The 27,984-nt window shown below is 40.8% G+C and overlaps 2 protein-coding genes across 4 annotated transcripts; both read right to left on the bottom strand.

Moving 5' to 3' along the window:
• Nucleotides 1-79: 79 nt before the first annotated feature.
• Nucleotides 80-27,976, bottom strand: sv2 (synaptic vesicle glycoprotein 2). 2 transcript variants are annotated; one of them, XM_021565100.2, is made up of 13 exons: nucleotides 27,295-27,976; nucleotides 26,955-27,051; nucleotides 25,056-25,217; nucleotides 24,557-24,719; nucleotides 24,097-24,218; nucleotides 23,595-23,758; nucleotides 23,355-23,435; nucleotides 15,306-15,395; nucleotides 14,870-14,958; nucleotides 14,579-14,706; nucleotides 14,219-14,314; nucleotides 13,741-13,900; nucleotides 80-399 (listed from the first exon to the last, which is right to left on the bottom strand). In XM_021565100.2, exons 1-13 carry the CDS (start codon nucleotides 27,298-27,300, stop codon nucleotides 390-392), a joined length of 1,368 nt encoding a protein of 455 aa, XP_021420775.2. In that variant the 5' UTR covers nucleotides 27,301-27,976; the 3' UTR covers nucleotides 80-389. The 2 variants fall into 2 exon arrangements, with proteins under 2 accessions (XP_021420775.2, XP_021420765.2); XM_021565090.2 differs by lacking the exon at nucleotides 80-399 and adding an exon at nucleotides 10,331-11,217.
• LOC110491563 (uncharacterized protein PB18E9.04c) lies at nucleotides 18,974-21,320 on the bottom strand. Of its 2 annotated transcripts, XR_005037055.1 has the most exons (3): nucleotides 21,184-21,320; nucleotides 19,699-20,922; nucleotides 18,974-19,600 (listed from the first exon to the last, which is right to left on the bottom strand). XR_005037055.1 is itself a non-coding variant. In XM_021565111.2 (2 exons), the coding sequence occupies exon 2, from the start codon at nucleotides 20,738-20,740 to the stop codon at nucleotides 19,802-19,804; it is 939 nt and encodes a 312-aa protein (XP_021420786.2). In that variant the 5' UTR covers nucleotides 20,741-20,922; nucleotides 21,184-21,320; the 3' UTR covers nucleotides 18,974-19,801. The 2 variants fall into 2 exon arrangements, 1 of the variants encoding a protein (XP_021420786.2); XM_021565111.2 differs by having other exon boundaries at nucleotides 18,974-20,922.
• Nucleotides 27,977-27,984: the final 8 nt, after the last annotated feature.

Here is a 27,984-nt window from a genome sequence, read left to right on the forward strand (position 1 = left end):
GAGAGTAAATTCACAAATGTACACATGATCTTAGTGTGTTTATATACAGTACCAATCAAAAGTTTGGATACAGCTACTCATTCAAGGGTTTTTCTTTATTTGTGCTATTTTATACATTGTAGTATAATAGTGAAGACATCAAAGCTATAAAATTACACATACGGGAATCATGTACTAAACAAATCAAAATATATTTTAGATATTTCAAAGTAGCCACGCTTTGCACATGCTTGGCATTCTCTCAACCAGCTTCACCTGGAATGCTTTTCCAACAGTCTTGAAGCAGTTCGCTCTGCGGTCCAACTCATCCCAAACCATCTCAATTGGGTTGAAGTCAGGTGATGATGGAGGCCAAGTCATTTGATGCAACATTCCATCACTCTCCTTGGTCAAGTAGACCTTAAACAAACAAAGGAAGGAATGAAATTCCACAAATGAACATTTAGCAAGGCACACCTGTTAATTGAAATGCATTCCAGGTGACTACCTCATGAAGCTGGTTGAGAGAATGCAAAGCTGTCAAGGCAAAGGGTGGCTACTTTGAAAAATCTAAAATATATTTTGATTTGTTTTTTTTTGGTTACTTCATGATTCCATATGCTTCATAGTTTTGATGTCTCTACAATGTAGGAAATAGTTAAAATAAAGATACCCTGGAATGAGCTGTGTCCAATCTTTTGACTGGTACTGTGTGTGTGTGTGTGTAAATGGGGATTAGTTGAAGTCACTTGTCAATACTTATGCTAAACTAGCTAGTTCCTCTCTACAAATCATCACCATGTAGAGTGCCTGTTTTGCGCCCAATATATTTGGCCTCAACTGTATGTCCTGTTTGACGATCTTGCACAAACCAAGTTCCCGCCAGTTTTACAGAATGTTAGTGAGAGGTGCAATCCATGAATACTAAGTCATTATCAACTTTCTACAGCTGCTGCAGCATATTGATGTCTGAATGATGGTTAATGCCATAGAATTATGAATTACAATACTAGAATGGCATCCACCCTTGTGATAATCCAAAAGTCAGCCATGTTGGTCTGTGATCAGATGAATGTGAAGAATTTATCTGCACTTTATGTGTGCTAGCTAGCAATAACTTTCGTCTGTCCCCTTGCCGGGCTCAAACCAGGGACCTTCTACACACAACAGTCACCCTCGCTCCACAAAAGCCACGGCCCTTGCAGAGCAAGGGGAACAACTACTTCAGGTCTCGGAGTGAGAGACGTCACTGATTGAAACGCTATTAGAGCGCACCACCGCTAACTAGCTAGCCATTTCACATCGGTTACACTCACCCCCCTTTTGACCTCCTTTTCCTCAGCAACCAGTGATCTGGGTCACGCACCAATGTAACATAACTTTCACATCGGTTACACTAGCTGCTATTGTCAACATATCCTATTTTTAGGTGACTTTGATATTTTCTATAGCGACTTTTTTTTCACACAAACTGAAGAAATTCAGAATTTATATAAGCAAACATTGCATACAAAACTGCACGAAAAATCACAGAATACATAAATGGCAAACAATACAAACACATACTTTATAATAGGCTACACAAAATGTATTCTTATGATGAGAAAACGGTATTGTGTACAACAGATTACTGTAACGACCCTGGGTTTATAAACGCGGAAATCGATCCTGCCGCACGAGCATGCTTTTGCGGCACATTCAATTAGCGCTCGAAGGTTGAGGGTTCGAGACCTGCTCCCTGCTGTTTCATTACATTACTTTGAAATGCCATAAATCATTTAATAGCTACTGCAAGCTCTTTAGTTTATATTCTGGGATAATTTTCAACATGGTACAGCTCCTGTAACGACACAGTTAAATGTAACTTTGTAACTAGTGCAATGTGTGTTTTGGGAAACTGGTGTGACATCTTCGGACATTATTTTTACGATGCATTGTTGAAACACTCGTAAACCTAAAGTACTGACGAATTTTGTCCAACATGACGCCACACCAGGGGTACGTTCAATTCGCTTAAATGTTTGCTAGGTTGCGGAACACCTTGTACTGAACGACACATTTCCCCAAAACATTATTATACGTTCTTGAACATACTTTGAGCTACGCTTGCTTGGTTCGGTGGGTGTACCGGAGTGTGTCTTGAAGCAATGAGTGACGTATTTAAAAGGGCAGCGGTGCATTTTGAACCCCCTACCCTCCCCGTTTTTAAACTGGTTGAATAGTACAACAGTTTCCGTTCAATTTAATGTTCTATTACGTTTTTATGTACTGAACCCCTAACAAACAGCTGATTCATCGGTTCAGTGATTGCCCCTCTTTCACACCAGCTGCCAAACTAACCCTGATTCAGATGACCATCCTACCCATGCTTGATTGCAGAGACGTAATTTATGGATCGGCAGGTAAGGGTGCTCCAGATGTTGATGTTCTTTACCATTCTGCCATCATATTTGCCACCGATGCTCCTTTATAGGACACATCACTGCACTCTGTGAACTGGTCATCTCTGTATACCCTTCGCAAGACCCACTGGTTGATGCTTATTCATAAAACCCTCTTAGGCCTCACTCCTCTTGTCAGTTCGATGCGGCTAGCGACTTCAACGAGTTGCAAAAATACGCACACTGGACAGTTAAAAAAAAAAATCTCAATCTCTGTTTAGCGTGATGTGCGTGATGTGTTGTCTCTACCGTCTTGCCCTTTGTGCTGTGGTCGTGCCCAATAATGTTTGTACCATGTTTTGTGCTGCTGCCTCCATGTTGTCATGTTGCTGCCATGCTATGTTGTTTTATGTCTCTTTATGTAGTTTTGTGGTGTCTCATCTTGGTGTGTGTGTGTGTGTGTGTGTGTGTGGTGTGTGTGTGTATATATGTATATATATATATATATGTATATATATATGTGTGTATATATGTATATATATGTATATATGTGTATATATGTGTATATATATATATACATATATATATATATATATATATAGACACACACACACACACACACACACACACACACATATATATACAGTGCCTTGCGAAAGTAATCGGCCCCCTTGAACTTTGCGACCTTTTGCCACATTTCAGGCTTCAAACATAAAGATATAAAACTGTATTTTTTTGTGAAGAATCAACAACAAGTGGGACACAATCATGAAGTGGAACGACATTTATTGGATATTTCAAACTTTTTTAAGAAATACAAAATTGAAAAATTGGGCGTACAAAATTATTCAGCCCCCTTAAGTTAATACTTTGTAGCGCTACCTTTTGCTGCGATTACAGCTGTAAGTCGCTTGGGGTATGTCTCCATCAGTTTTGCACATCGAGAGACTGACATTTTTTCCCATTCCTCCTTGCAAAACAGCTCGAGCTCAGTGAGGTTGGATGGAGAGCATTTGTGAACAGCAGTTTTCAGTTCTTTCCACAGATTCTCGATTGGATTCAGGTCTGGACTTTGACTTGGCCATTCTAACACCTGGATATGTTTATTATTGAATCATTCCATTGTAGATTTTGCTTTATGTTTTGGATCTTTGTCTTGTTGGAAGACAAATCTCCGTCCCAGTCTCAGGTCTTTTGCAGACTCCATCAGGTTTTCTTCCAGAATGGTCCTGTATTTGGCTCCATCCATCTTCCCATCAATTTTAACCATCTTCCCTGTCCCTGCTGAAGAAATGCAGGCCCAAACCATGATGCTGCCACCACCATGTTTGACAGTGGGGATGGTGTGTTCAGCTGTGTTGCTTTTACGCCAAACATAACGTTTTGCATTGTTGCCAAAAAGTTCAATTTTGGTTTCATCTGACCAGAGCACCTTCTTCCACATGTTTGGTGTGTCTCCCAGGTGGCTTGTGGCAAACTTTAAACAACACTTTTTATGGATATCTTTAAGAAATGGCTTTCTTCTTGCCACTCTTTCCATAAAGGCCAGATTTGTGCAATATACGACTGATTGTTGTCCTATGGACAGAGTCTCCCACCTCAGCTGTAGATCTCTGCAGTTCATCCAGAGTGATCATGGGCCTCTTGGCTGCATCTCTGATCAGTCTTCTCCTTGTATGAGCTGAAAGTTTAGAGGGACGGCCAGGTCTTGGTAGATTTGCAGTGGTCTGATACTCCTCCCATTTCAATATTATCGCTTGCACAGTGCTCCTTGGGATGTTTAAAGCTTGGGAAATCTTTTTGTATCCAAATCCGGCTTTAAACTTCTTCACAACAGTATCTCGGACCTGCCTGGTGTGTTCCTTGTTCTTCATGATGCTCTCTGCGCTTTTAACGGACCTCTGAGACTATCACAGTGCAGGCGCATTTATACGGAGACTTGATTACACACAGGTGGATTGTATTTATCATCATTAGTCATTTAGGTCAACATTGGATCATTCAGAGATCCTCACTGAACTTCTGGAGAGAGTTTGCTGCACTGAAAGTAAAGGGGCTGAATAATTTGGCACGCCCAATTTTTCAGTTTTTGATTTGTTAAAAAAGTTTGAAATATCCAATAAATGTCGTTCCACTTCATGATTGCGTCCCACTTGTCGTTGATTCTTCACAAAAAAATACAGTTTTATATCTTTGTTTGAAGCCTGAAATGTGGCAAAAGGTCGCAAAGTTCAAGGGGGCCGAATACTTTCGCAAGGCACTGTGTGTATATATATACTGCTCAAAAAAATAAAGGGAACACTTAAACAACACAATGTAACTCCAAGTCAAGTCCCAGGTGGCTCAGTGGTCTAAGGCACTGCATCGCAGTGCTAGCTGTGTCACCAGAGACCACCAGAGACTCGAGCCCGGGAGGTCCATGGGGCGACGCACAATTGGCCTAGCGTCGTCCGGGTGAGGGACGCACTAGCTACTCCTGTGGCGGGCAGTGCACGCTGACCAGGTCGCTAGGTGCACGGTGTCTCCTCCGACACATTGGTGTGGCTGGCTTCCGGGTTGGATGCGCACTGTGTTAAGAAGCAGTGCGGTTTGGTTGGGGTGTGTTTCGGAGGACGCATGGCTCTCGACCTTCGTCTCTCCCGAGCCCGGGAGTTGTAGCGATGAGACAAGATAGTAACTACTAACAATTGGATACCACAAAATTGGGGAGAAAAAGGGGGAAATAATAATAATTTAAAAAAAACATTTTAGAATGGGTTCTTATGTATGATGTAGTTTGTTGATTTTAAGAATGACTTCAATAATTATATCTGTCCGCATTTACTGTATATGAATTTATTAATTCATGTATTTATCTATTTATGTGTGTATTGATAGATTTATACATTTATTTCTAATTACGGCAGGTTTGGTCCTCCATACAAATATAGCCGTCAAGTCTATCACCTGAAAGTTAGCTTGTCAACTAGCCATATTGAGGTGATCTGTTATTAGCTAGCTAGACAATTTGACATGGTCCAATCAACAGCCTATCATGTCTGTCAGCAGCAAATCGTGTTTAAACACTTAAAAACTAAATGGGGGAAAGGGGAGCCAACTTCATTAGATACTGTATGCCTACGTTGGAGAAAAAAAGTACATTAGACCTACTTATAACTACAGTGCCTTGCGAAAGTATTCGGCCCCCTTGAACTTTGCGACCTTTTGCCACATTTCAGGCTTCAAACATAAAGATATAAAACTGTATTTTTTTGTGAAGAATCAACAACAAGTGGGACACAATCATGAAGTGGAACAACATTTATTGGATATTTCAAACTTTTTTAACAAATCAAAAACTGAAAAATTGGGCGTGCCAAATTATTCAGCCCCTTTACTTTCAGTGCAGCAAACTCTCTCCAGAAGTTCAGTGAGGATCTCTGAATGATCCAATGTTGACCTAAATGACTAATGATGATAAATACAATCCACCTGTGTGTAATCAAGTCTCCGTATAAATGCACCTGCACTGTGATAGTCTCAGAGGTCCGTTAAAAGCGCAGAGAGCATCATGAAGAACAAGGAACACACCAGGCAGGTCCGAGATACTGTTGTGAAGAAGTTTAAAGCCGGATTTGGATACAAAAAGATTTCCCAAGCTTTAAACATCCCAAGGAGCACTGTGTAAGCGATAATATTGAAATGGAAGGAGTATCAGACCACTGCAAATCTACCAAGACCTGGCCGTCCCTCTAAACTTTCAGCTCATACAAGGAGAAGACTGATCAGAGATGCAGCCAAGAGGCCCATGATCACTCTGGATGAACTGCAGAGATCTACAGCTGAGGTGGGAGACTCTGTCCATAGGACAACAATCAGTCGTATATTGCACAAATCTGGCCTTTATGGAAGAGTGGCAAGAAGAAAGCCATTTCTTAAAGATATCCATAAAAAGTGTTGTTTAAAGTTTGCCACAAGCCATCTGGGAGACACACCAAACATGTGGAAGAAGGTGCTCTGGTCAGATGAAACCAAAATTGAACTTTTTGGCAACAATGCAAAACGTTATGTTTGGCGTAAAAGCAACACAGCTCATCACCCTGAACACACCATCCCCACTGTCAAACATGGTGGTGGCAGCATCATGGTTTGGGCCTGCTTTTCTTCAGCAGGGACAGGGAAGATGGTTAAAATTGATGGGAAGATGGATGGAGCCAAATACAGGACCATTCTGGAAGAAAACCTGATGAAGTCTGCAAAAGACCTGAGACTGGGACGGAGATTTGTCTTCCAACAAGACAAAGATCCAAAACATAAAGCAAAATCTACAATGGAATGGTTCAAAAATAAACACATCCAGGTGTTAGAATGGCCAAGTCCAGACCTGAATCCAATCGAGAATCTGTGAAAAGAACTGAAAACTGCTGTTCACAAATGCTCTCCATCCAACCTCACTGAGCTCGAGCTGTTTTGCAAGGAGGAATGGGAAAAAATGTCAGTCTCTCGATGTGCAAAACTGATAGAGACATACCCCAAGCGACTTACAGCTGTAATCGCAGCAAAAGGTGGCGCTACAAAGTATTAACTTAAGGGGGCTGAATAATTTTGCACGCCCAATTTTTCAGTTTTTGATTTGTTAAAAAAGTTTGAAATATCCAATAAATGTCGTTCCACTTCATGATTGTGTCCCACTTGTTGTTGATTCTTCACAAAAAAATACAGTTTTATATCTTTATGTTTGAAGCCTGAAATGTGGCAAAAGGTCGCAAAGTTAAAGGGGGCCGAATACTTTCGCAAGGCACTGTATGTTTAGCCAATTGTACAACGTTTCTACCGGTAGCTTGCAAAGTAAACATTATCAGCTAACACAGTATTTTTTTTTGTTTAGTTTATTAATTACATCGCCGGCAATTGCGCCCTTTTGCTGCTTGACAGGATGGGAAATTAACCAAAACCACTCATACTTGTCAGCTATAGTTCACTTTTATATCACTCAAATATCCAATTAATAGTGGCCAATATTGATATATATTGAGGCTACTGTTAGGTTCTAGAAATCAGAGTAAGAAATCGACGGACACTATAAAAGCTCCAACCAAGTTTATTCACCCCAAAGGATCGAACAGCTGAACAAACAAATAATAGATTCTCACAAGCACAGATATTTAACCCTTTTCTCCTATGCTGAGCCCCTTACACATCTGAACAGCCAATACACCTCTGTTGCTATCCAGAAGATTAGTTGTGTTTATGTATGTGTGTATGTATATATATAATGTATATATATAATATATATATATAATATATAATATATAATATATATATATATATATATATATATATATTATATTATATTATAATATATATATATATATATATATATATATATATATTTATATATATTATATATATATTATATATATATATATATATATATATATATTTATATATATATATATATATATTTATATATATATATATATATATATATATTTATATATATATATATATGTATATATGTATATATATTATATAATATATATATATGTATATATATTATATAATATATATATGTATATATATATTATTCTCACTTCATCCAACTCACAGCTGTTATGGTGACTGGTACCAGACTGTCTCTTCTAATCCCATAGGATCCCTGATGGCTAACAATAACATATCCTGACATCATGTAAACGTTATACATTACCCTCTCTCCCTCAGTGAAATGAATAAGTATATTTCATGATTCCAACAGTTAAGAAATCAGAACCCATCACTACCATCGAGTATATGCAATTCAAATGACATGATCAATGTTTACTGAGCATGAAAAGCCTACAGTTACTTTAACATTGATGATAGAGCTAAATGTGCACAATTGTTTTACATGGAATAATATGACATTTGTAGTTCTGACTGTGCTCTTGAAGAGCAATCCCTTAAACGGTAAGTAGTTGTCAATGGTTTAAGCAGAGCTGGGGGTCTCCTTGCCCCCAAGCAACACAATTAAACGCTCTGCACCATATCTGGGTTTCGATGCAAGGTGCGTTACAACATGGACTATAAGCAGTGGCAACCCATCTTTACAGATGGTGATAAATCTTTGGATCCAATTAAGTAAACTCAAAGCAATTACCTATACATTGGATTTGCTTAGCAATTTGACAAAGACGTTGTGGGCCACACTATCTTGATTGTCACTTGAGGGGAACTCCACTCAAACTATCTTTTGGTATTTTCCCCAATAATCAACAGTTGATACAGTCCCAAAATGTTTTGCATGTCAGCAGTCAAGTTCAAGCAAAGTATCACCGGCCACATCATGATGATGCGTTTTGTGATGTGGCTGGTAACACTTGGCTTCTTGAAATCCAATATCTTTTAAACGTGACTGCTAACATGCAAAACATGTTGTGATTGTATCAACAGTGGACTAATGGAAAAAAAGACCCAAAGATAGTAAGTGGAGTTCTCCTTTTAAGTGCCCAGACTCAAGCAATGAATTAATGAAGCCATGAATCACTGATTTATTAATATCGGATACACAGTGAGCACCAACACTTACACAGCACTTTATTTTAAATTCAACTATGTTAAACTTATGTTAAAGAGCAGACTGTCAACTTTAATTTGAGGGTATTTTCATCGGTTTTGGGCGAACCATTTAGAAACTAAAGCACTTTTTGTACATAGTCCCCCCATTTTACGGGACCAAAAATATTGGGACAAATTCACTTATGGTGTATTATAGTCAAAAGTTTAGTATTTGGTCCCATATTCCTAGCACACAATGATTACATCAAGTTTGTCACTCTAAACTTGTTGGATGCATTTGCTGTTTGTTTTGTTTGTGTTTCAGATTATTTTGTGCTTAATAGAAATTAATGTCATTTTGGAGTCACTTTTATTGTAAATAAGGACATAATATATTTCTACATTCATGTGGATGATACCAACGATACCAGGCCTTTTTACCTGTGCCAATCAAATCTGAACAACATTGTTTGTTATCAAAACAATAATAAGCGTCCTGGGATTAGTTTAAAATTACCCGCGACATGGTTTGTGAAATTAATTGGGGAAAGAAATATAAACGCAACATGTAAAGTGTTGGTCCCATGTTTCGTGAGCTGAAAAAAAGATCCCAAAAATGTTCCATATGCACAAAAAGCGTATTTCTCAAAAATGTGCGGCACAAATTTGTTTACACCACGTGTATGGGGTCATGTGGGCGAGCGGTTTGCTGATGTCAACGTTGTGAACAGAGTGCCCCATGGTGGCGGTGGAGTTATGGTATCGGTAGACATAAGCTACGGACAACGAGCACAATTGCATTTTATCGATGGCAAAGTGAATGCACAGATACTGTGAGGAAACTGAGGCCCATTGTCGTGCCATTCATCCACCGCCATCACCTCATGTTGCATGATAACGCATGGCCCCATGTCACAAGGATCTGTACACAATTCCTGGAAGCTGAAAATGTCAGTTCTTCCATGGCTTGCATACTCACCAGACATGGTCACCCATTGAGCATGTTTGGGATGCTCTGGATCAACGTGTACAACAGTATGTTCCAGTTCCCGCCAATATCCAGCAACTTCACACAGCCATTGAAGAGGAGTGGGACAACATTCCACAGGCCACAATCATCAGCCTGATAAACTCTATGCAAAGGAGATGTCGTGCTGCATGAGGCAAATGGTGGTCACACCAGATACTGACTGGTTTTCTGTTCCACGCTCCTACTTTTAAAGGTATCTGTGACCAATCGATGTATATCTGTATTCCCAGTCATGTGAAATCCATAGATTAGGGCCCAATTCATTTTTATATTGACTGATTTCCTTTTATGAACTGTAACTCAGTAAAATCTTTGAAACAGGTGAGTGATGGCTGGAATGGGATGGGCTGGCAGATTACAGCTACTACACGTGATATGGCATGAAAGTTAAGTGGACATTATTGGACCAGCGCATACAAGAAACTAGTTGCATTTATTTATTTTTTTACAGAATTTATAAACAAAACTGACTTGATACACATTTTTATAAAAGGCGCCGGTGCCTTAGATCGGTAGGACTGAAAAATGTGATAGTATGAAACGATAATCTATAAATGTTGGTATCATGATGTTTTGGTACCGTGATATTACTGTGGTACCGGTATACCATGCCAACACTAATTCACATTAATGTAGAAGTGTTTAGAAACATATTCTTATTCACAATAAAAGTTCATCCAAAATGACAATACATTATTTACCATTGATTATTTTGTGACCAATAGGAATGAAACCACCAAAACAGCAAATGCATCCAACAACTTTGTAGATTCAGAAGCTTTATGTAATTATTGCATGCTAGGAATATGTGATCAAATACTCAACTTTTGACTACTTACACAACAAAAAAATGTGTCACTGTCCCCATACTTTTGTAGCTCACTGTATTAGCTCTGGTCAATGACTTGTTAATCATTGAGAAACCATTAAGGTACACGGTTTCTCAAAGTGCACTTGTGCAATCCAGCATTTCACAACATCCGTTTTATAAAATCTTTTCTACGTCAATCTTTGGTCATGATAGGAAAAAGGCATCTCTAGGTAGACTAGATTCAGGGAATAACCCTTGGCGAGGACTATGAGCAGGGAAAAAAAGTGTGTCTTCTGGACTTCATTTCACAGAGGCCTCAGGTGAGCTCTGCCTGTTTAGTGCGTGGAAGGCGCAAGGCAGTGATCCCCCCTGTCAGCAGCAAAGCAGACACAAGTAGAACTGGTATCGCACAGTTGGTATCCACCAGCTGGCCAAAGACTATGTTACCCATGATGGCTGCCACTCTGCCTATTCCTGTGAAGAAGCCCAGAGCGGAGGACCTAAAATAAATCAAGATTGACAGTGAGCACAGTGGGAGAGACAAGACGATCAGCCTGGCAAAGAGCCTTTGCCGGGAAATTGTTTAAAAGAAGGCTGTATGGAAGCTTGGTGCCATTACATGTCATAGGAGTTGGCAAGACAGCAGAAACAGATCTTGGACCTGTCGTGACAATAGAAGACCAATAGAACCCGTTCGAAAGTGGACCTGGGGCTTCCCACCTGAACCCAATATGCATAAATAATAATAATAATTTGTTTTAATATAGAGACCCGTTCTGAACGGACCCCAGGACAACTAGACCCGTTATGTACAGTCGTGGCCAAACGTTTTGAGAATGACACAAATATTAGTTTTCACAAAGTCTGCTACCTCAGTCTTTAGATATTTTTGTCAGATGTTACTATGGAATACTGAAGTATAATTTCAAGCATTTCATAAGTATCAAAGGCTTTTATTGACAATTACGTGACGTTGATGCTAAGAGTCAATATTTGCAGTGTTGACCCTTCTCTTTCAAGACCTCTGCAATCCGCCCTGGCATGCTGTCAATTAACTTCTGGGCCACATCCTGACTGATGGCAGCCCATTCTTGCATAATCAATGCTTGGAGTTTGTTAGAATTTGTGGGTTTTTGTTTGTCCACAAGTTCTCAATGGGATTAAGGTCTGGGGAGTTTCCTGCCCATGGACCAAAAATATCAATGTTTTGTTCCCCGAGCCACTTAGTTATCCCTTATGGCAAGGTGCTCCATCATGCTGGCAAAGGCATTGCTCGTCACCAAACTGTTCCTGGATGGTTGGGAGAAGTTGCTCTCAGAGGATGTGTTGGTACCATTCTTTATTCATGGCTGTGTTCTAAGGCAAAATTGTGAGTGAGCCCACTCCCTTGGCTGAGAAGCAACCCCACACATGAACGATCTCAGGATGCTTTACTGTTGGCATGACACAGGACTGATGGTAGCGCTCACCAGGTCTTCTCCGGACAAGCTTTTTCCGGATGACCAAAACAATCAGAAAGGGGATTCATCAGAAAAAATGACTTTACCCCCGTCCTCAGCAGTCCAATCCCTGTACCTTTTGCAGAATATCAGTCTGTACCTGATGTTTTTCCTGGAGAGAAGTGGCTTCTTTGCTGCCCTTCTTGACACCAGGCCATCCTCCGAAAGTCTTTGCCTCACTGTGCGTGCAGATGCACTCACACCTGCCTGCTGCCATTCCTGAGCAAGCTCTGTACTGGTGGTGCCCCGATCCCGCAGCTGAATCAACTTTAAAAGATGGTCCTGGCGTTTGCTGGACTTTCTTGGGCGCCCTGAAGCCTTCACAACAATTGAACCGCTCTCCTTGAAGTTCTTGATGATCCGATAAATGGTTGATTTAAGTGCAATCTTACTGGCATCAATATCCTTGCATGTGAAGCCCTTTTGTGCAAAGCAATGATGACTGCACATGTTTCCTTGCAGGTAACCGTGGATGACAGAGGAAGAACAATGATTCCAAGCACCACCCTCCTTTTGAAGCTTCCAGTCTGTTATTCAAACTCAATCAGCATGACAGAGTGATCTCCAGCCTTGTCCTCGTCAACACTCACACCTGTGTTAACGAGAGAATCACCGACATGATGTCAGCTGTTCCTTTTGTGGCAGTGCTGAAATGCGGTGGAAATTATTTTTGGGGATTCAGTTCATTTGCATGGCAAAGGGGGACTTTGCAATTAATTGCAATTCATCTGATCACTCTTCATAACATTCTGGAGTATATGCAAATTGCCATCATACAAACTGAGGCAGCAGACTTTGTGAAAATTTAATATTTGTGACATTCTCAAAATGTTTGGCCACGACTGTATATATCTGGTCGGATCCAGAGCCTGTCTGATCCAAGTGAGGGAAGCAGCAGAAAAGTCATTTTTTTAAGCTAAAAAGGAGCTGAAAGCGAGAGGGGTGTCGCTCCAGCAGGAGGGGGAGGAGCTGTACTGTGAGCAAGTGACATGGGGAGTAGGGAGAAAGAGACAGCAACCAACCAAGCCGACTTAGTAGACTAATAGCTGACATTGCTAGGTTATTTATCATCAAATATGATTACGTAGTATCTGTCTTGGACTGCATCAAACCGGGAGAAGCTAGTTAAGCTAGCTAACGTTAGCTAGCAGGCTAACTGAGGCTGCAGCGCATGCGCTTCCTCATCCTAGTTACAAATGACAACAACGCCATTCCGAATATTAAGTAGCAGCCTGCCTACCTGTTGGCTCTTGGTTGCTGTAGCCTATCCTTCTTTAACTTTTGATTCCATCTTTCATTGGTTAGATATAGCCTAACTTTTTCCACACACGGCTCTGTGACTTTAGCCTAATGCCGCTTTGATGACTTATGATTGGTCAACAACAAGCTATACGCACAATGCTGCACTCTCGTGAAAAGCTACAGCAGCAGCATGAATTAGCATGAAGCGTTCTAGTACATAGGAGTGGGAAAGCAACACAAACAGATCTAGGACCAGGCTATTATGATGGTGTATGCAGTTACCGTAGCTGGGTGGGGTAGAGCTCAGTGCCCAACACGTCCAAGGAATTCCAGGCCACCACAGACACTCCACTAAAAACACAGGAGATGAGCAGACTCTGTGCTTTCGTCTTCACCTCGTAGATGAGGAACACACTCACACTGGACAACAATAGGCTGCAACCTGGGACAGAGAGCACAGTACATACTTGAAAAAACCAGACGGACACACACAGGGAATAGAATCCATGCCAAGATGGCTTTGGTTGGAATGTGATTCTAGGCTAGCAACTTTGACTTGATTCCTGCATAGACCACAAACATGGGTTAACTGTGAGAGGCTTTGGATCAAAGCGTCTGCAAATGGCCATTTTATGACACCATTCCCAATGCTGCAAAATTATTCTGATTGAGCCACAATGTCACTGAAACTTCTATTAACTAAATGCATTTTTTGATCATGCCCTACTGTCTTTTAAGAAGGGAGGGGAAAACAACTCACAAAGCAGGGCCTTTCCTCCAATGACGTCCATTAGGAGAACGGTGAAGATGTTCCCTGGTAGGTTTGAGGCTGCAGTGACAAAGCCCTCCATGTATACTGCGAAAGGAAGCAGTCCAACACAAACTTAGTTTTCAAAAAAATTATTGTGCCAGTAAAGTGCCATGAAATATACTTTTTTTTACTTGAATAACAAACTTTGCAAAATGTTATAGATAGCACAATATTTCATCATTAAAGAGAAACTGGTGCCCACAGATTTATATAACATACATAGCGGCTGTTTACACAACCTTTTTCTGTAAGTCTGACAGGAGTGAGCATTTTATTGAGAAGTGCATTACTCTCGTGTTTTGTACACACCTGCCGTTTTGACTGGGTAGCAGCTTTGGTTGTCATGGCTTTGTAAGCGAGACACATTGGCACAGGGTGAGCCTCCATCCTCTGCTCTCTTGAAAAGCTCTGGGAACCACATCCACAGCCCATAGTATCTATACACACACACAAAGGGGTTAGGACATAGGATAACTACCCCCAGAAATATGAGCTGTCAATGTTTGTATATTTGTGTCAAAAATGTCATCCGTACATACAACAAGGACAACAAGGACAGCTGAAGACAGACAGATTGTATTAAGGAGAACTGAGACCCACCCAAATGAGATGCAGTAGAATATGATGACCAGACATACACTTCTAGAGGCCAACTCTCCAACAAACAGCTGTCTTATTGGTGCCAGGCACTGCAACACAAGCAACATTGATTTAAGTGAAAATAAACATGTCCTACATACAATGTGTTATTGGAATATTCACATACTGGGTTTGTATTTGACTTTGGGCTGAACCTCATGTGATAAAGAAAAACCTGAATGTAAAAGCCAACAGCATACATGTATATAGGGGATCTGAGATGCAGCATAAAGTACAGTACAACATTTCCTTCAGCACATCTGTTAGTTTTGAAGCTGTGATATCCCATCGGAGGGTGCTCCAGTCTTGAAGGGAAAAAAAACATTATGAGAGTGTATTTGTGTATGTGCCGGACTCTTATGTCTGTGTGCATGTGTACATGTATGCATGGTGTTACCTGTTTGAGGTTGACAAAGCGCAGAGTGTGTGTTCCACCTCTCCTAGTCTCCCTCTCTTTCTTCTCAGAAGGGATATGCAGCCCACAAATCTGTAAACGATACAGAACACACCATATTTAACATATCAAGTGAAAAGTAGTAGCATCATCAACATATCTAATTCTACTAATGGAGAAAGACTATGATTAGTAGAAGTATGTTTACTGCTGGGCTGGAGCAAAAGCCTACAACCACACTGAAACGTTAAGGGCCGTATTCAATCTGTATCACGGAAGTTCAGCGTTACAGCGCTATTTAAATTTAAAGGCAATGTTCCCGGGTTAACGGAGACTGCATTCATCGTAAACACTGCATATATTGGCTCAATTGGAAATTACCTTTCACATTTCTATCCCGCTATCTGTAACACTTCAGAGATACAGATTGAATAGAGACCCGAGGTTGATCACCTCTGGTATATGAGCTAATACAGTATATGCAGTTAATCGAGGCCAAAACAAAGGGTTTTGAAAATATATCAACAGAATTGGGCAGCTTTTAGTACAGGGATATGGGAAGCTAATACTGTATGTCTGTCTAACTTGCAAGTGTGTTTTGCCATTACTGTGAAGAGGGGCCGATCAGAAAGGTCATGAGTGCCAATTTCCCTCTACTTTTACATACCGTGCTCCATGTGATGGGCTGTATTTATTTACAGAAAGATGGAGACGTGTTCAGGAAAAATGGATTGGTTTAGAGATATTTACTGCTTGACTGGAGAAGCAACCACTATACACTTACAGTAACACAGTACGTGCAGTTCATCAAGGCCAAAACATTAAGAAGTGATCTTTCTAACTTGGAGTGTCAAAGTAATTTTTCCATTGGGGCCATTACTGAAAAGAGGGAGCACAAGTAAAGGCTACATTTAAAATATTATTATATATATTTAAAAAGGGGACAAAAATGGCCCATGAACCACATTTGACACCCCTGGTCCCTCCAAGACATGTACTGTATATTGAGCAGGGTTCACAATATAAATCATACCTAATCCTAAACTGATATGTGATATAAAAATCATGTATTTGAACCCAGATCTGGCTGTACATCCATTCCGTGACAAGAGTGTGCACGGGCCTGAAAGCTTGTCATTGGAATGAATAGTGTCACGTGATCGATGGCTTTGAACATTCATATAGCCATTGTTTTTTAAAGACCAGCATCAATGTTAAATTAATTAAGTACTTAAAATGAAGTTGTTAAAATGTTATACTTAAAAATATATATATTTTAATTGTCACATATTTAGATTGCAAAATATTGTATTCAGTTGTATTCACGTAATGGGAAGTTCAGGATTTTAGAACTTTACGTTTTATGGTTCCTCATCCTGATAGTAGTCAAAGAACATGTGACAGGAGACACTGTAATCCATGGTTCGGTTTTCAATGGTTTCTTTAAACAGCCAAAAATATACACGTTAAATAACACTATTTGACGCGTCAAATAACAATATGTAAACTATATGCAAATGTTGGCCAATCACTATATGAAAAACTTCTCATTCATCATCACCAACAAACGACTAAGTCATGTCGAACCTTGAAAACATGAGAGATCGCTTTTTAAGTTTTGCCAGCCAAGTACAACCACCTTTACAACCATCCCAGGAGGACATTAACCGGCACAACTACCTAGTAACGTTAGCTTGCTAATGATTGCAACAGCTACCGTGGGATGCGCGAGTATGTCAGATTTCAATCGTTCAGGAGACGGAATAATGCTGGAGTCCAAAGGCAGCAAACCGGGAGAAGCAGGTTGATAATTATGAGGGTTTGCCTGTTCGCTGACCCTAACATCCGGCAGCTGAACAGGATAGGTACATTTTCCCTATATCCATGTAGTACATGAGGACACAGTGCGATGCACAGTGCTTGCTTTGTAAGTAAGCTAGGTGTGAAACTATCTTGTGATTCAACATACTTATTGTAGGTTATTTTATAGATTTTAAAGATCATGGACTATTTCCCTGTTTTATATTAGGATACTTTTTATTCGATTTAAATAATGTTTCCATATCTCAGTATCTTTAGAGTATCCTGTGAGGCAGATCAAAGTGCCCTATGACCAGGAGGAAAGCAGCTTCTTGAAGGTTTTGGTGGAAACATTCCCCCAGATGAATCCAAATGTAGAGGCTTTTAAGACAGACAGAAGGAGGCTCGTTCCCCTACAAAAAAAAGGATTGTTGTCAAGACAATGGAGGACAGAGATGGTGTGGTTGTTTTGGTGGCTCAACAATTTGTCCAAGAGAGCATGCAGGTGGCCTTGGAGCAATAAGTAAACTCTGTCATAAATCTGTGAAGTACTTGTCATTACCTCCTCTAACATAAGTAGTTTTAATCAGTCCATCCCCCTAAATCAATACACATCACTATATTGTCCTTAACACTTATTTTAAATATACATACGGTCTCTAAACCATAACAGGTTCAAATATCGTCTCAACTCTCTTGAGCTGCCCGAAGCATTGGGGAACCACCCGGACAGCTTCCGAGCTGTTTTAAAGTAATCTATTCCATACCTGGCGGCAACCGGCGGTGTTTGGCGAATGACACCATCTGCCATTGGTTCAACTGGCTGGATGAGGTGCAAGGTAAAATTAGTACATTGTTCAAGTTTATCGGTAACTGCATATTATTCAATTTTATGATTTAAATATGTATTTTAAATGTTTTACTGTGTACTCTGATGAAGAATGTCCTTTAACAGTGGCGATGGTGTTGGAGTTTGCTACTGGGGTAACGGTGGTGCCACCCCTTGGGTTTGAGGACACCACGACCATCGAATTCCTCCACACAGCACGAGGGTATCTTGCTGGGCAGCAGAAGAAAACGTACCCAGAGGCAAACACGTGTGCTGTGACACTAAGGCTCCCTCTTCATAGCACCTACAATGCCTTTAAGGAATTCATGACCTCCGGAATTGTGAATTCCCCACATTTCGGTGTTGCATAAAAACATTTTTACGATACATAATTGTATCTAGTGCACTAAATTACAGTAGCAATTGAGTGTTTGAAAATGCAATTGCACATCAATATTTAAGCATTTATCTGTATTGTTTGTACAGTGCATTCGGAACGTATTCAGACCCCTTGACTTTTTCCACATTTTATTACGGTACAGCCTTATTCAAAAATGGATACAATAATTTCCCCCCCTCAATCTACACACAATACCCCATAATGACAAAGCAAAAACAGGTTGACATTTTTGCAAATGTATATAAAAAAAAAGAAAATATTACATTTATGACCCTTTACTCAGTACTTTGTTGAAGCACCTTTGGCAGCGAGTACACCAGAGTCTTCTTGGGTATGATGCTACATTTTTATTTGTTTAATACATTTTAGAATAAGGCTCTAATATAACAAAATGTGGAAACGGTAAAGGAGTCTGAAAACTTTCCAAATGCACTGTATTTCCATATTGGCTGTTATTGTTCACTTAATGATCATTCAAATTAAATTATACAATCCATATTGCTTGTCTTGGTGTTAAAGTTTTAGTGTTAGAGTTTTTTTACTGACACTTCACTAATAACCAATAGCCGTTGCTGATATTGACTGAAGTACTGCAGCCAACTCAGATAATTTGATGTCCTACATTAATAAGAACAAATTAACTTCAGCCATTATCATTTAATTAGAACTACATGAAATAAGGCTTCCCATCCACTGCATTAAGTGACAGCTCCACTTCTGGGAACTGCAAATTTCAAATACATTGATCTAAGAACTAAATCCATTAGTCCTAGGCTCTCCAACCCTGTTCATGGAGAGCTACCCTCCTGTAGGTTTTCAATCCAACCTCAGTTGTAACTAACCTCATTAAGCAGGTAATTATTAAAATCAGGTCCACTAGATTAGGGTAGGCATGAACTTACAAGACAGTAGCTCTCCAAGAACAAGGTTAGGAGCTCTGCACTAGTCCATCTTCAACCACATAATTTGAGCTGTCACAATGTGTCAACAATGTTATGTTACTACCTGTAATAGGTTCCTGTTAATCACAATTATATAAAATGTAAAGGGGGCAAACCACTATCTTCATAGTTATATATTTTTTTAACTATAGGGCGTTCTCCACACATTTATTGGAACAATTTATAAAAGTCCCAATTGGGCATTACAAAAATGTAAGTTCTGTTTTAATAATGTCCATTCAGAATGTTCTGTTGTCCTCCCACAGCAGGCACGCTCTGAAGGTTCCAATCCAGTGCTTGCAGTAGGCCTCTCCTGGGTCGTGTTGTACTGAGTGGAAGACAAATATTGTGTCAGCAGATGGAATGCTGTGCTAAAGTGCCATAGAGCAAAATACAGTAACAATAGGCCGTATATCTTAACAGTACCTGACTCTCTCCAAATATGACCAAACGGAATCATACTGGAATGAGGAAGTACTTAACAAAGGTTAAGGCCACCTGGTCCTCATCCGTTTAGAGTTGAAGATATCTAGCGTACCTTTAAAGAGACCAAATCATACAGTGTGTGAAAGAGCGGGAATGTTAGTATTATAAAATGTATAATAGTATTATAAAAATAAACGAGTGGCGCTGAAGATATAGCGTCCAATCCCTCATCCCAGTAGGGGAGTATGTAGTAGGTCAGGTTGGAGTAGGAACGAGTGGCGCTGAAGATATAACTGCCATAACCCTCTGTAGATAGACAACTCCCAGGCTGCCTCTGGGGCCTTCCAATGGAATTATTGTCCGCAACAGTTCCATCTGTGTGTTGCTGATGGTGAACTGGATTTGTGGCACAATCACCCATTCCGACCAATAAAAGAGCTGCGGTGCCAGTGGTTGGGGGAGCCGAGGTGGTGGTTGGAGGAGCCGAGGTGGTGGTTGGAGGAGCAGAGGTGGTGGTTGGAGGAGCAGAGGTGGTGGTTGGAGGAGCAGAGGTGGTGGTTGGAGGAGCAGAGGTGGTGGTTGGAGGAGCAGAGGTGGTGGTTGGAGGAGCAGAGGTGGTGGTTGGAGGAGCAGAGGTGGTGGTTGGAGGAGCAGAGGTGGTGGCTTGAGAGCTGATGGTTGAATTTGGGGCGAACAAATCCCTTACTGCTGTCAGATTGGCCCTCTGCATTGCCAGGGAACCCGAGACGAACAACTGCAGAGGTGACTGCCGTTGGTCAGTCCTCAGCCCATGGCGGTTCCACTGACTGGCAAACACAGCAAGATCTCTGTTCACCCGTGGCAGGAACACAAAGTGCAGTGCCCACAGGTACACCTCATTGTTGATGTCGATGATCTGCTCCATCTCCAAGAAGGTGAACAGGTAATGGTAAACGTTGGAGACTACATGCCAGATGTCCCCCCACAGCCGTTCTATCCTCTGGTTGTGAGTGCACCTTCCTCTGAGGGCACTTCCCCTCTCACCATCCCTGAACTGCTCCATGAAGGCACAGATACGGTTGTTTTCACCATCCGGTGTTTATCTCACCCGGGATGGTACTCCGTAGCTGGTGATGGCTGCTTCGAATGACTCCATGACTGACACTCCTGTTATTGTCAGAGGCCTTCAGAAACCCAACAAGTCTGCTGTAACCATCCACAGCACCATGGATAACAATCCTCCACCTAAAAAAAACATGACACGTTTGTTTAACAAAACCTCTCTCTCTCTCTTATAGTGACACCATTCTGTTTTAATTGATATCAGCTCTTTGATCCTCGTATCCAGCTAAGCGTCCGACAACAGTAAGTATGACCTGACAATCTGAACATGACTAAATACAAAACACAAAAAGATACATCAATCAGGAATGTGATCGAATCTAGAGAGGATGAAGAGATCTCCCGCTTGTGTTACAATTGCTTTATTAAATTACGATAACTTACCTCATGCGCCGCTTGACCACAGATTGCAACACATTGAGAACATCTGCCATTTGTCTGATGGTCATATGACAATCTATGAGGAACTCAAGCTGCTCCTTGGTGATGTGCTACTGCCCTCCCTCCAAAGGTGCTTGATAGGACACTGAAATAAAAAAAATACAATAGATAATGAATTACAAAATGACACTCCTAAAAACTTTAGGTTAAAAGACTAAGATCACCATATAGAATTTAGGAACAGCATTATAGACCAACCAAATGTTTTTTTCATTGATTGACTTGACACAGGAGACTGAACACAGTACAAGTAAAATGATACAATCTCAGCCTTTACCACTCATGTCTTACAACAACAAAAAATGATACAAATGTAACAACTTGCCATATTCGTAAGGTTCCCATTGTTGGATGTCATTTGCCTCTTGTAGGAACTCCTCTGCAACAGCAATTATATTGCTGGCCATCTCTTCATCCATCAAATGACCTGAAAAATAGACCGCAGACCCGATGGGTCCAGTGACATTTTATCTGTATGTAGTTAACATCCCCTTAAGTGTTCTCTTGTCTAAACGGTGCCAACTCTGAGCCTGACATATGAAGACAGGCAATGCAGTTTTAACTAACGTACTTTAGCTACAAACTAGCTAAAAAAAAAATGTATCTTCATTTAACATCGCTAGCTAGCTAACGTTACCGTACAGCAGTAACTAGTTAACGTTTTATAGATTCCATAATTAACGTTAGATTATGAACAATTAATGTTAGCTAGCTATCTTGAGTTCAGTTAATATATCAAATGGCAGACAGATCTAACGTTAGCTAGCTAACGCCGTTGGTAGTTCGGTAACATTACGTGTTCTATTATGTAGTTACTTTTTTTGCAGCCGTTACACCACTCACTCTCAACACCTACGTTAGATAGCTAGCTAACATGAAGTTAACGTTACCTGGCTATTGATGGTTGAAGTCCATCTCTTCTGTCCGTGAGCAGCAGTCTGGTGCAATCAGAGATGGTAGATTTACAATCTTCGAGAAATTGGGCAGCCATTGTTAACTAGCTAGCTAATTTTACCTCGGAAGAACAGAAGTTGGGTGAACGTCTTTCATCAGTACCTGAGACTTGGGCGGACTCCAAACGACCTTTATGCATATGTGATCATCAGTGACAAAATCTATGGCTCGTAGCATACGTATCGGTGAATCGTTGTGACATGAAATACGAGTGTAATCAATGTGTAATAACTACGTACAAAATTAATGAACGTGTTAAATTATTATGTGACCTGGAGTCATATTCAGGTCCTGATTGGTAAATAAGCTTATTTGACGCTTCAAATAGTGTTATTTGACGCGTCAACGTCAAATAGTGTTAAATTCTACTGTAGCTTAAGCAGTTCCCTGGTCTGGTTCTCTGAAGTTGTTCTGCTGTTGGACGGTTCTGCGAGGTCTGAAACCTACTGGGCCGCGGGATCATTTTGATTATCCTTGTTACAATGCGGATTAATTATCTTCCGATGATAGTGGTAATAGTAATGCAAGGTTATTTAGAATTCACACAGGGTATTCTTGCCAGGGCAATTAATTTGTCTATTGTAGTTGTGACTGGGTTTGTGCAGCCTCTCCAATACCTCCTTAAGGATGGGAAACTCCCATGTATCAGGGGTCCTTGAGGGAAATGTTTCATGACCTGTACTATTCATTTTCACATGTTGAACTCCACTTAATTCTTTTTTGAGTAAAACATTTTAACAAAACCAATATCTTATATATTAAAGTGTTATACCTGGAGAGTTGTGATTGTATACATTTGGGGTTCAAACCTTTTGCTTCATAACCCACCAATTGACGTGTCTTTTGAGTGGCAAACCTCCAATAAGGGTTGAGCTGTGACACAAAGCGACACATGGTTCCCCCTGACAAAAAGGTTCTTAAGGCCCCCAGAAGAAAAGTGCCGGTTCTGAGCAGTGAAAAAACATACTCAGACCAAATATAATAAAACAATTTAACATTCAAAACATCTAACTCGTGACTAATTTTAAGGAATTGACTAATAATGAAATGATGAGTATCTATGGGCAAAAAAAAAAGTCAAATCGCGTGAACCCGCGACATCTGCCCCGACCCACAGTTTGGGAGCCGCTGCACTAAGGTACACATACTACGGTACATACCGAGAAGGTCTTGAGACTGCCTCTGTGGTTTATTGCAAACATCCTGCAGAAGACACGTAGGGCTTCTGTCTCACGGCCAGCCTTGCAAAGAAAGAGAAGTGTGTTTAATGAAGAAACAAACCAAAAACAAGATATTATTTCGTAAACTAACTTGTTGAACTTGGTTGGAGGCTAAGTGTCCTATTCTATTATTCAGAAACATTTATTGGCGCCTGTAGTGGCCTGTAAGCACTGGTGTACCTCCATGAGGAACCGGGGGCTCTCAGGCATGGCCAGACTGAAGATGAGTGCCGATGTGAGGCTGGGGACAGAGCACAGCACCACAAACAGCCTCCAGCTCTGGAAGTCCAGCCCACCCAGAGAAAAGCGGACCCAGGTCCGGGGAATGACCAACCACGCCAGGCCTGTAGGGAAAACACACACCCAGACGCTTACCTAAATGTTCATTAACATCATATATTGTGACATTCCATAAATCATTTGCATTGGAGCAAAAGTGTGCAGCTAGACTATTTGTTAATGCATTTCCATTAGGTACACGTCTCACGAATGATTGACCCACAAACAGAAAAATCATATTACTGGACATGGGTCTATATTTTAGGATTTTAACAAGCATGTGGACCTAAACATTGCCTACAGACACATGCAACAGTAATCATCTCTACCTCCCTCAAACATTTCACACGAGGACAAACATCATCTGACTGTAACAGAAGACAATGTATAGTAATGGTGTCACCTGCTGCCAGAATATTCCCTGCCATCCAGAAGGTGGCCAGAGCACTTATCATTGCCCCCCTCTTCAGCCGGGGCTGAAACTCAGAAAAGTAGGAGAAGATGACCGGGATTGAACCTCCCACCCTGGAAAAGGCAAATGGAAAAGACTTGTTAGAATCCACTACACAATTAGAGTGCCTACACAGTAGATTTCCAAAGTGTTAACTGAGCAGAGTCTAGGTATTTCAATGACAACTGTCTGATGGCAAGGGTGAGAGGGAAACATATGAGTAGCCTATGCCCTGGAAAGACACTCCGGTGAAATTTGAAATGAATCCTTTAAATGAAGAGAGTAGATGCAACTTTGAGTGTTTGTAAAATGATTCACATTACATTTCCGTGTTGGTGTCTTTGTGTATGTGTGTGCGTCTGTGTACCATCTTCATTAGGTCAAAACAGAGAGGTATGTAATGAAAGCTTACCCTACACCGCTGATGAACCGTAGTAGAAGGAAGAGCCAGAACCTTGGGGCAAAGCTGGCCAGCGCTCCAAACACTCCGTTCACTGTCAGGGACATCACCAAGACCTTCTGGCGCCCCCTCTGGTCAGCCAGGTAACCCCACATGTACCCACCTATCATCATTCCTATGGGGACAAAGGGCAAAACCAGAGCATAGAAAAGTCAGAGGCCTCATTTAGAAAAGGTTTTTATGCACAGAATTCTTAAACAATGTTGCTATTCATAAACCTTGAACTTGATGTGAAATTTGGTTTTACATGTGATTGATGATGAATGACTTAGTTGTTAAGCATGAGTCTTATCACACTAATAGAACCCTGGTTAAGTCTGCACTTACATATAAGTAATACAGCAGCATCTGTAATCAAGTCAACTGATATTTAGGCCTACTTTAAAATGTGATGACTGAATTCTTTAGTTGAAATAATATAAACTATTTACCCATATAAGCTATTCCTTACCGAGGAAAATGTTGGCCGTCAGTAACCCCATGTCTGAGGAGCTGAGATGGAGGTCACAGCGGGCCGTAGGCAGCAGAAAGGAAACACACAGGATCTCCACCGCATCACTGGCATTGGCCCATCCACACACCACCAACAGGAGCCCATGGAACAAACCAAAACCTGAAGGTGGGGCGCAGAGACCAGACACTACAGGAATACTGTTAATTTTCCAATGAGAATACAGTGTGATGTCTGGAAGTCTGAGACTGAGGCATCAGCGGTGTATTCACTAGGAACCAAACAGAAGCAAACTTGCTGAAACTGGAAGGGACCTACCTGGGGTGTATTCACTATGAACCAAGCGGAACCAAACAGAAGGAAACAGGGAGGGACCTACCTGAATTTCTCTAACAGAAACTCTAATTTTAGTTGAAAAACGTTTTCCATTATGATGGTGTGCACTAATGAATACACCCCTGAACTTGATCAATTAGGTATGTTTGCTACGGTTTGCACTTTAAGCAATAAGGCCCGAGGGGGTGTGGTATAACCCCAGAGGTGCCTTATTGCTATTATAAACTGGTAACCAACGTAATTAGAGCAGGGGTGTGGTATATGGCCAATATACCACGGCTAAGAGCTGTTCTTAGACATGACGCAATGCGGAGTGCTAGGACACAGCACTTTCAGCCAATCAGCATTCAGAGCTCAAACCACCCAGTTTATAATGAGTAATATACCACAGCTAAGGGCTGTTTTTATGCACAACGCAAACCGATACAGCCCTTAGTCATGGGATATTGGCCATATAAAGTGCATTTGTAAAGTATTCAGACCCTTACATTTTTCCACATTGTTACATTACAGCCCTATTCTGAAATGAATTCAATTAATTGTTTTCCTCATCAATAGACACACAATTATCCCTTTTTTTTGCATATTTAATTTAAAAAAATAGATACCTTATTTACATAAGTATTCAAACCCTTTGCTATGAGGCTTGAAATTGAACTCCGGTGCATCCTGTTTCTGTTGGTCATCCTTGAGATCCTTGAGATGTTTCTACAACTTAATTGGATTCCACCTGTGGTAACACAACTGTCTATATAAAGGTCCCACAGTTGACAGCACATGACAGAGCAAAAACTAAGCCATAAGGTCGAAGGAATTGTCCGTAGAGCTCTGAGATAGGATTGTGTCAAGGCACAGATCTGGGGAATGGTACCAAAAAAAATATGTTGTAGCATTAAAGGTCCCCAAGAACAGTGGCCTCCATCATTCTTAAATGGAATAAGTTTGGAACCACCAAGACTCTTCTTAGAGCTAGCCGCCTGGCCAAACTGAGCAATCAGGGGACAAGGGCCTTGGTCAGGGAGGTGACCAAGAACCCGATGGTCAATCTGACAGAGCTCCAGAGTTCCTCTGTGGAGACAGGAGAACGTTCCAGAAGGACAACCATCTCTGCAGCACTCCACAAATCAGGCCTTTATGGTAGAGTGGCCAGACAGAAGTAATCTCCTCAGTAAAAGGCACATAACTCCACTTGGAGTTTGCCAAAAGGCACCTAAAGGACTATGAATACTTATGTAAATGTGATACATTTCAGTTTATGGGGTATTGTGCGTAGATTTGGGGGTGGTGCCTTATAGCTATTGTAATGAAACAGCAGAGAGCAGGTCTCGAACCCTCGACCTTCTAGCCCAAAGTCCAGCCCGCTATCGACTGTGCCGCAAAAGCAAGCTCATGGGGCAGAGTCGATATCCGCGCTTATAAACCCAAGGTCGTTACACTATTATAAACTGGTTACTAACGTAATTAGAACAGTAACAATTAATAAAAAGCATTCAGGGGCTCAAACCACCCAGTTTATAATAATGAATACACCTCGTGTTACACATCAAAATCCCAGTAGTCTACCTGCTTCCTCAACAGCTTCCTCATGTTCGTTTTCTTTGTGTACTTCTCTGAACATCATTTGCATTATCTCCAATACACCTCTCAAAAATAACTTCACCTGAAATGTAAAAAAAAAAAAAAAAAGCATGATAAATGGCTTTGTAAATTGTATGATCATAAATTACTCAAAACATTTAATGGAAAACATACGTCTGATAATGCAGGTACACCTACTTACTACCTGTTGAATTTTACATCATAATTACATTTTTAAGCTAATAAAGAGTACATGGGTTGGACTAGTTTACGTGGGAGACTGCATGAAAGTTCCAAGACTACCAGGTGGAGTTTACGCATGTACCTTCATCCGAGTCGAGGCTAGCTAGCTCCAGGTGGCTAGTGAGAAGTGGCACTCGTGCTGCATCATCGCCGGACGCCTCTATATGGATATGTCGAGACATAGCCGGCTGTTTCATCAAGCTAAAGCACCAGTACGACCTCTTGTTTTGTAGAGACTACATGTCAGTGGAGACTTTCTTGATGCATAGTAACTGTATTACCAGAGAACCACATATTTATCCACACAGTTATGGAGTGAACCAAAAAATTATCCATTATATTGAACAGATACTCTAGTGGCCGCTCTAACTATGAAAATAAATGTCTTAAAAAAAAAAAGGAAGGCAGACGGAGGAGGCAAGATCATGGGACCATTCTAGCCAATGGGAGGGCTAAACGTGAATGAAACAACACCCACAACTCCGATATGAGGTGTTTTTTCTCAAAGTTGCCGGAATGTCACATGTCCTACGTATATCAGTACACGCCTACACGCATTACAAAACTTCGATTATATCAAATAAGTCACATGTAGCAAATAAACCATTCAACTTTTTGTTAACCAAATTCGACACTCTAATTGACCTCCATACAAAAACTAATCACTTGGTGAGCAGAAAAACGCCACATGCCGGAGTAGACAGATTTTGGGCTAAGTTACCCCTCTTGCTTCGCCTCTTCCTCTCTGAGTGAACTGAACCTACTTCCTGTT

The sequence above is a fragment of the Oncorhynchus mykiss genome, chromosome 2 (genome assembly GCF_013265735.2).
Source record: "Oncorhynchus mykiss isolate Arlee chromosome 2, USDA_OmykA_1.1, whole genome shotgun sequence".
Taxonomy (NCBI): Eukaryota; Metazoa; Chordata; class Actinopteri; order Salmoniformes; family Salmonidae; genus Oncorhynchus; species Oncorhynchus mykiss.

Bases quoted from the DNA above. Each gene is read 5' to 3' on its own strand.
- LOC110491563 (XM_021565111.2), bottom strand. From the start codon at position 20,740: ATGGAGCAGTTCAGGGATGGTGAGAGGGGAAGTGCCCTCAGAGGAAGG.
- sv2 (XM_021565090.2), bottom strand. The intron at 23,436-23,594 runs GTACACCAGTGC...TTTCTTTGCAAG, and splicing joins GCCCCCGGTTCCTCATGGAG to GCTGGCCGTGAGACAGAAGC. The intron at 14,959-15,305 runs GTAACACCATGC...CTTGTGTTGCAG, and splicing joins GCTTTGTCAACCTCAAACAG to TGCCTGGCACCAATAAGACA.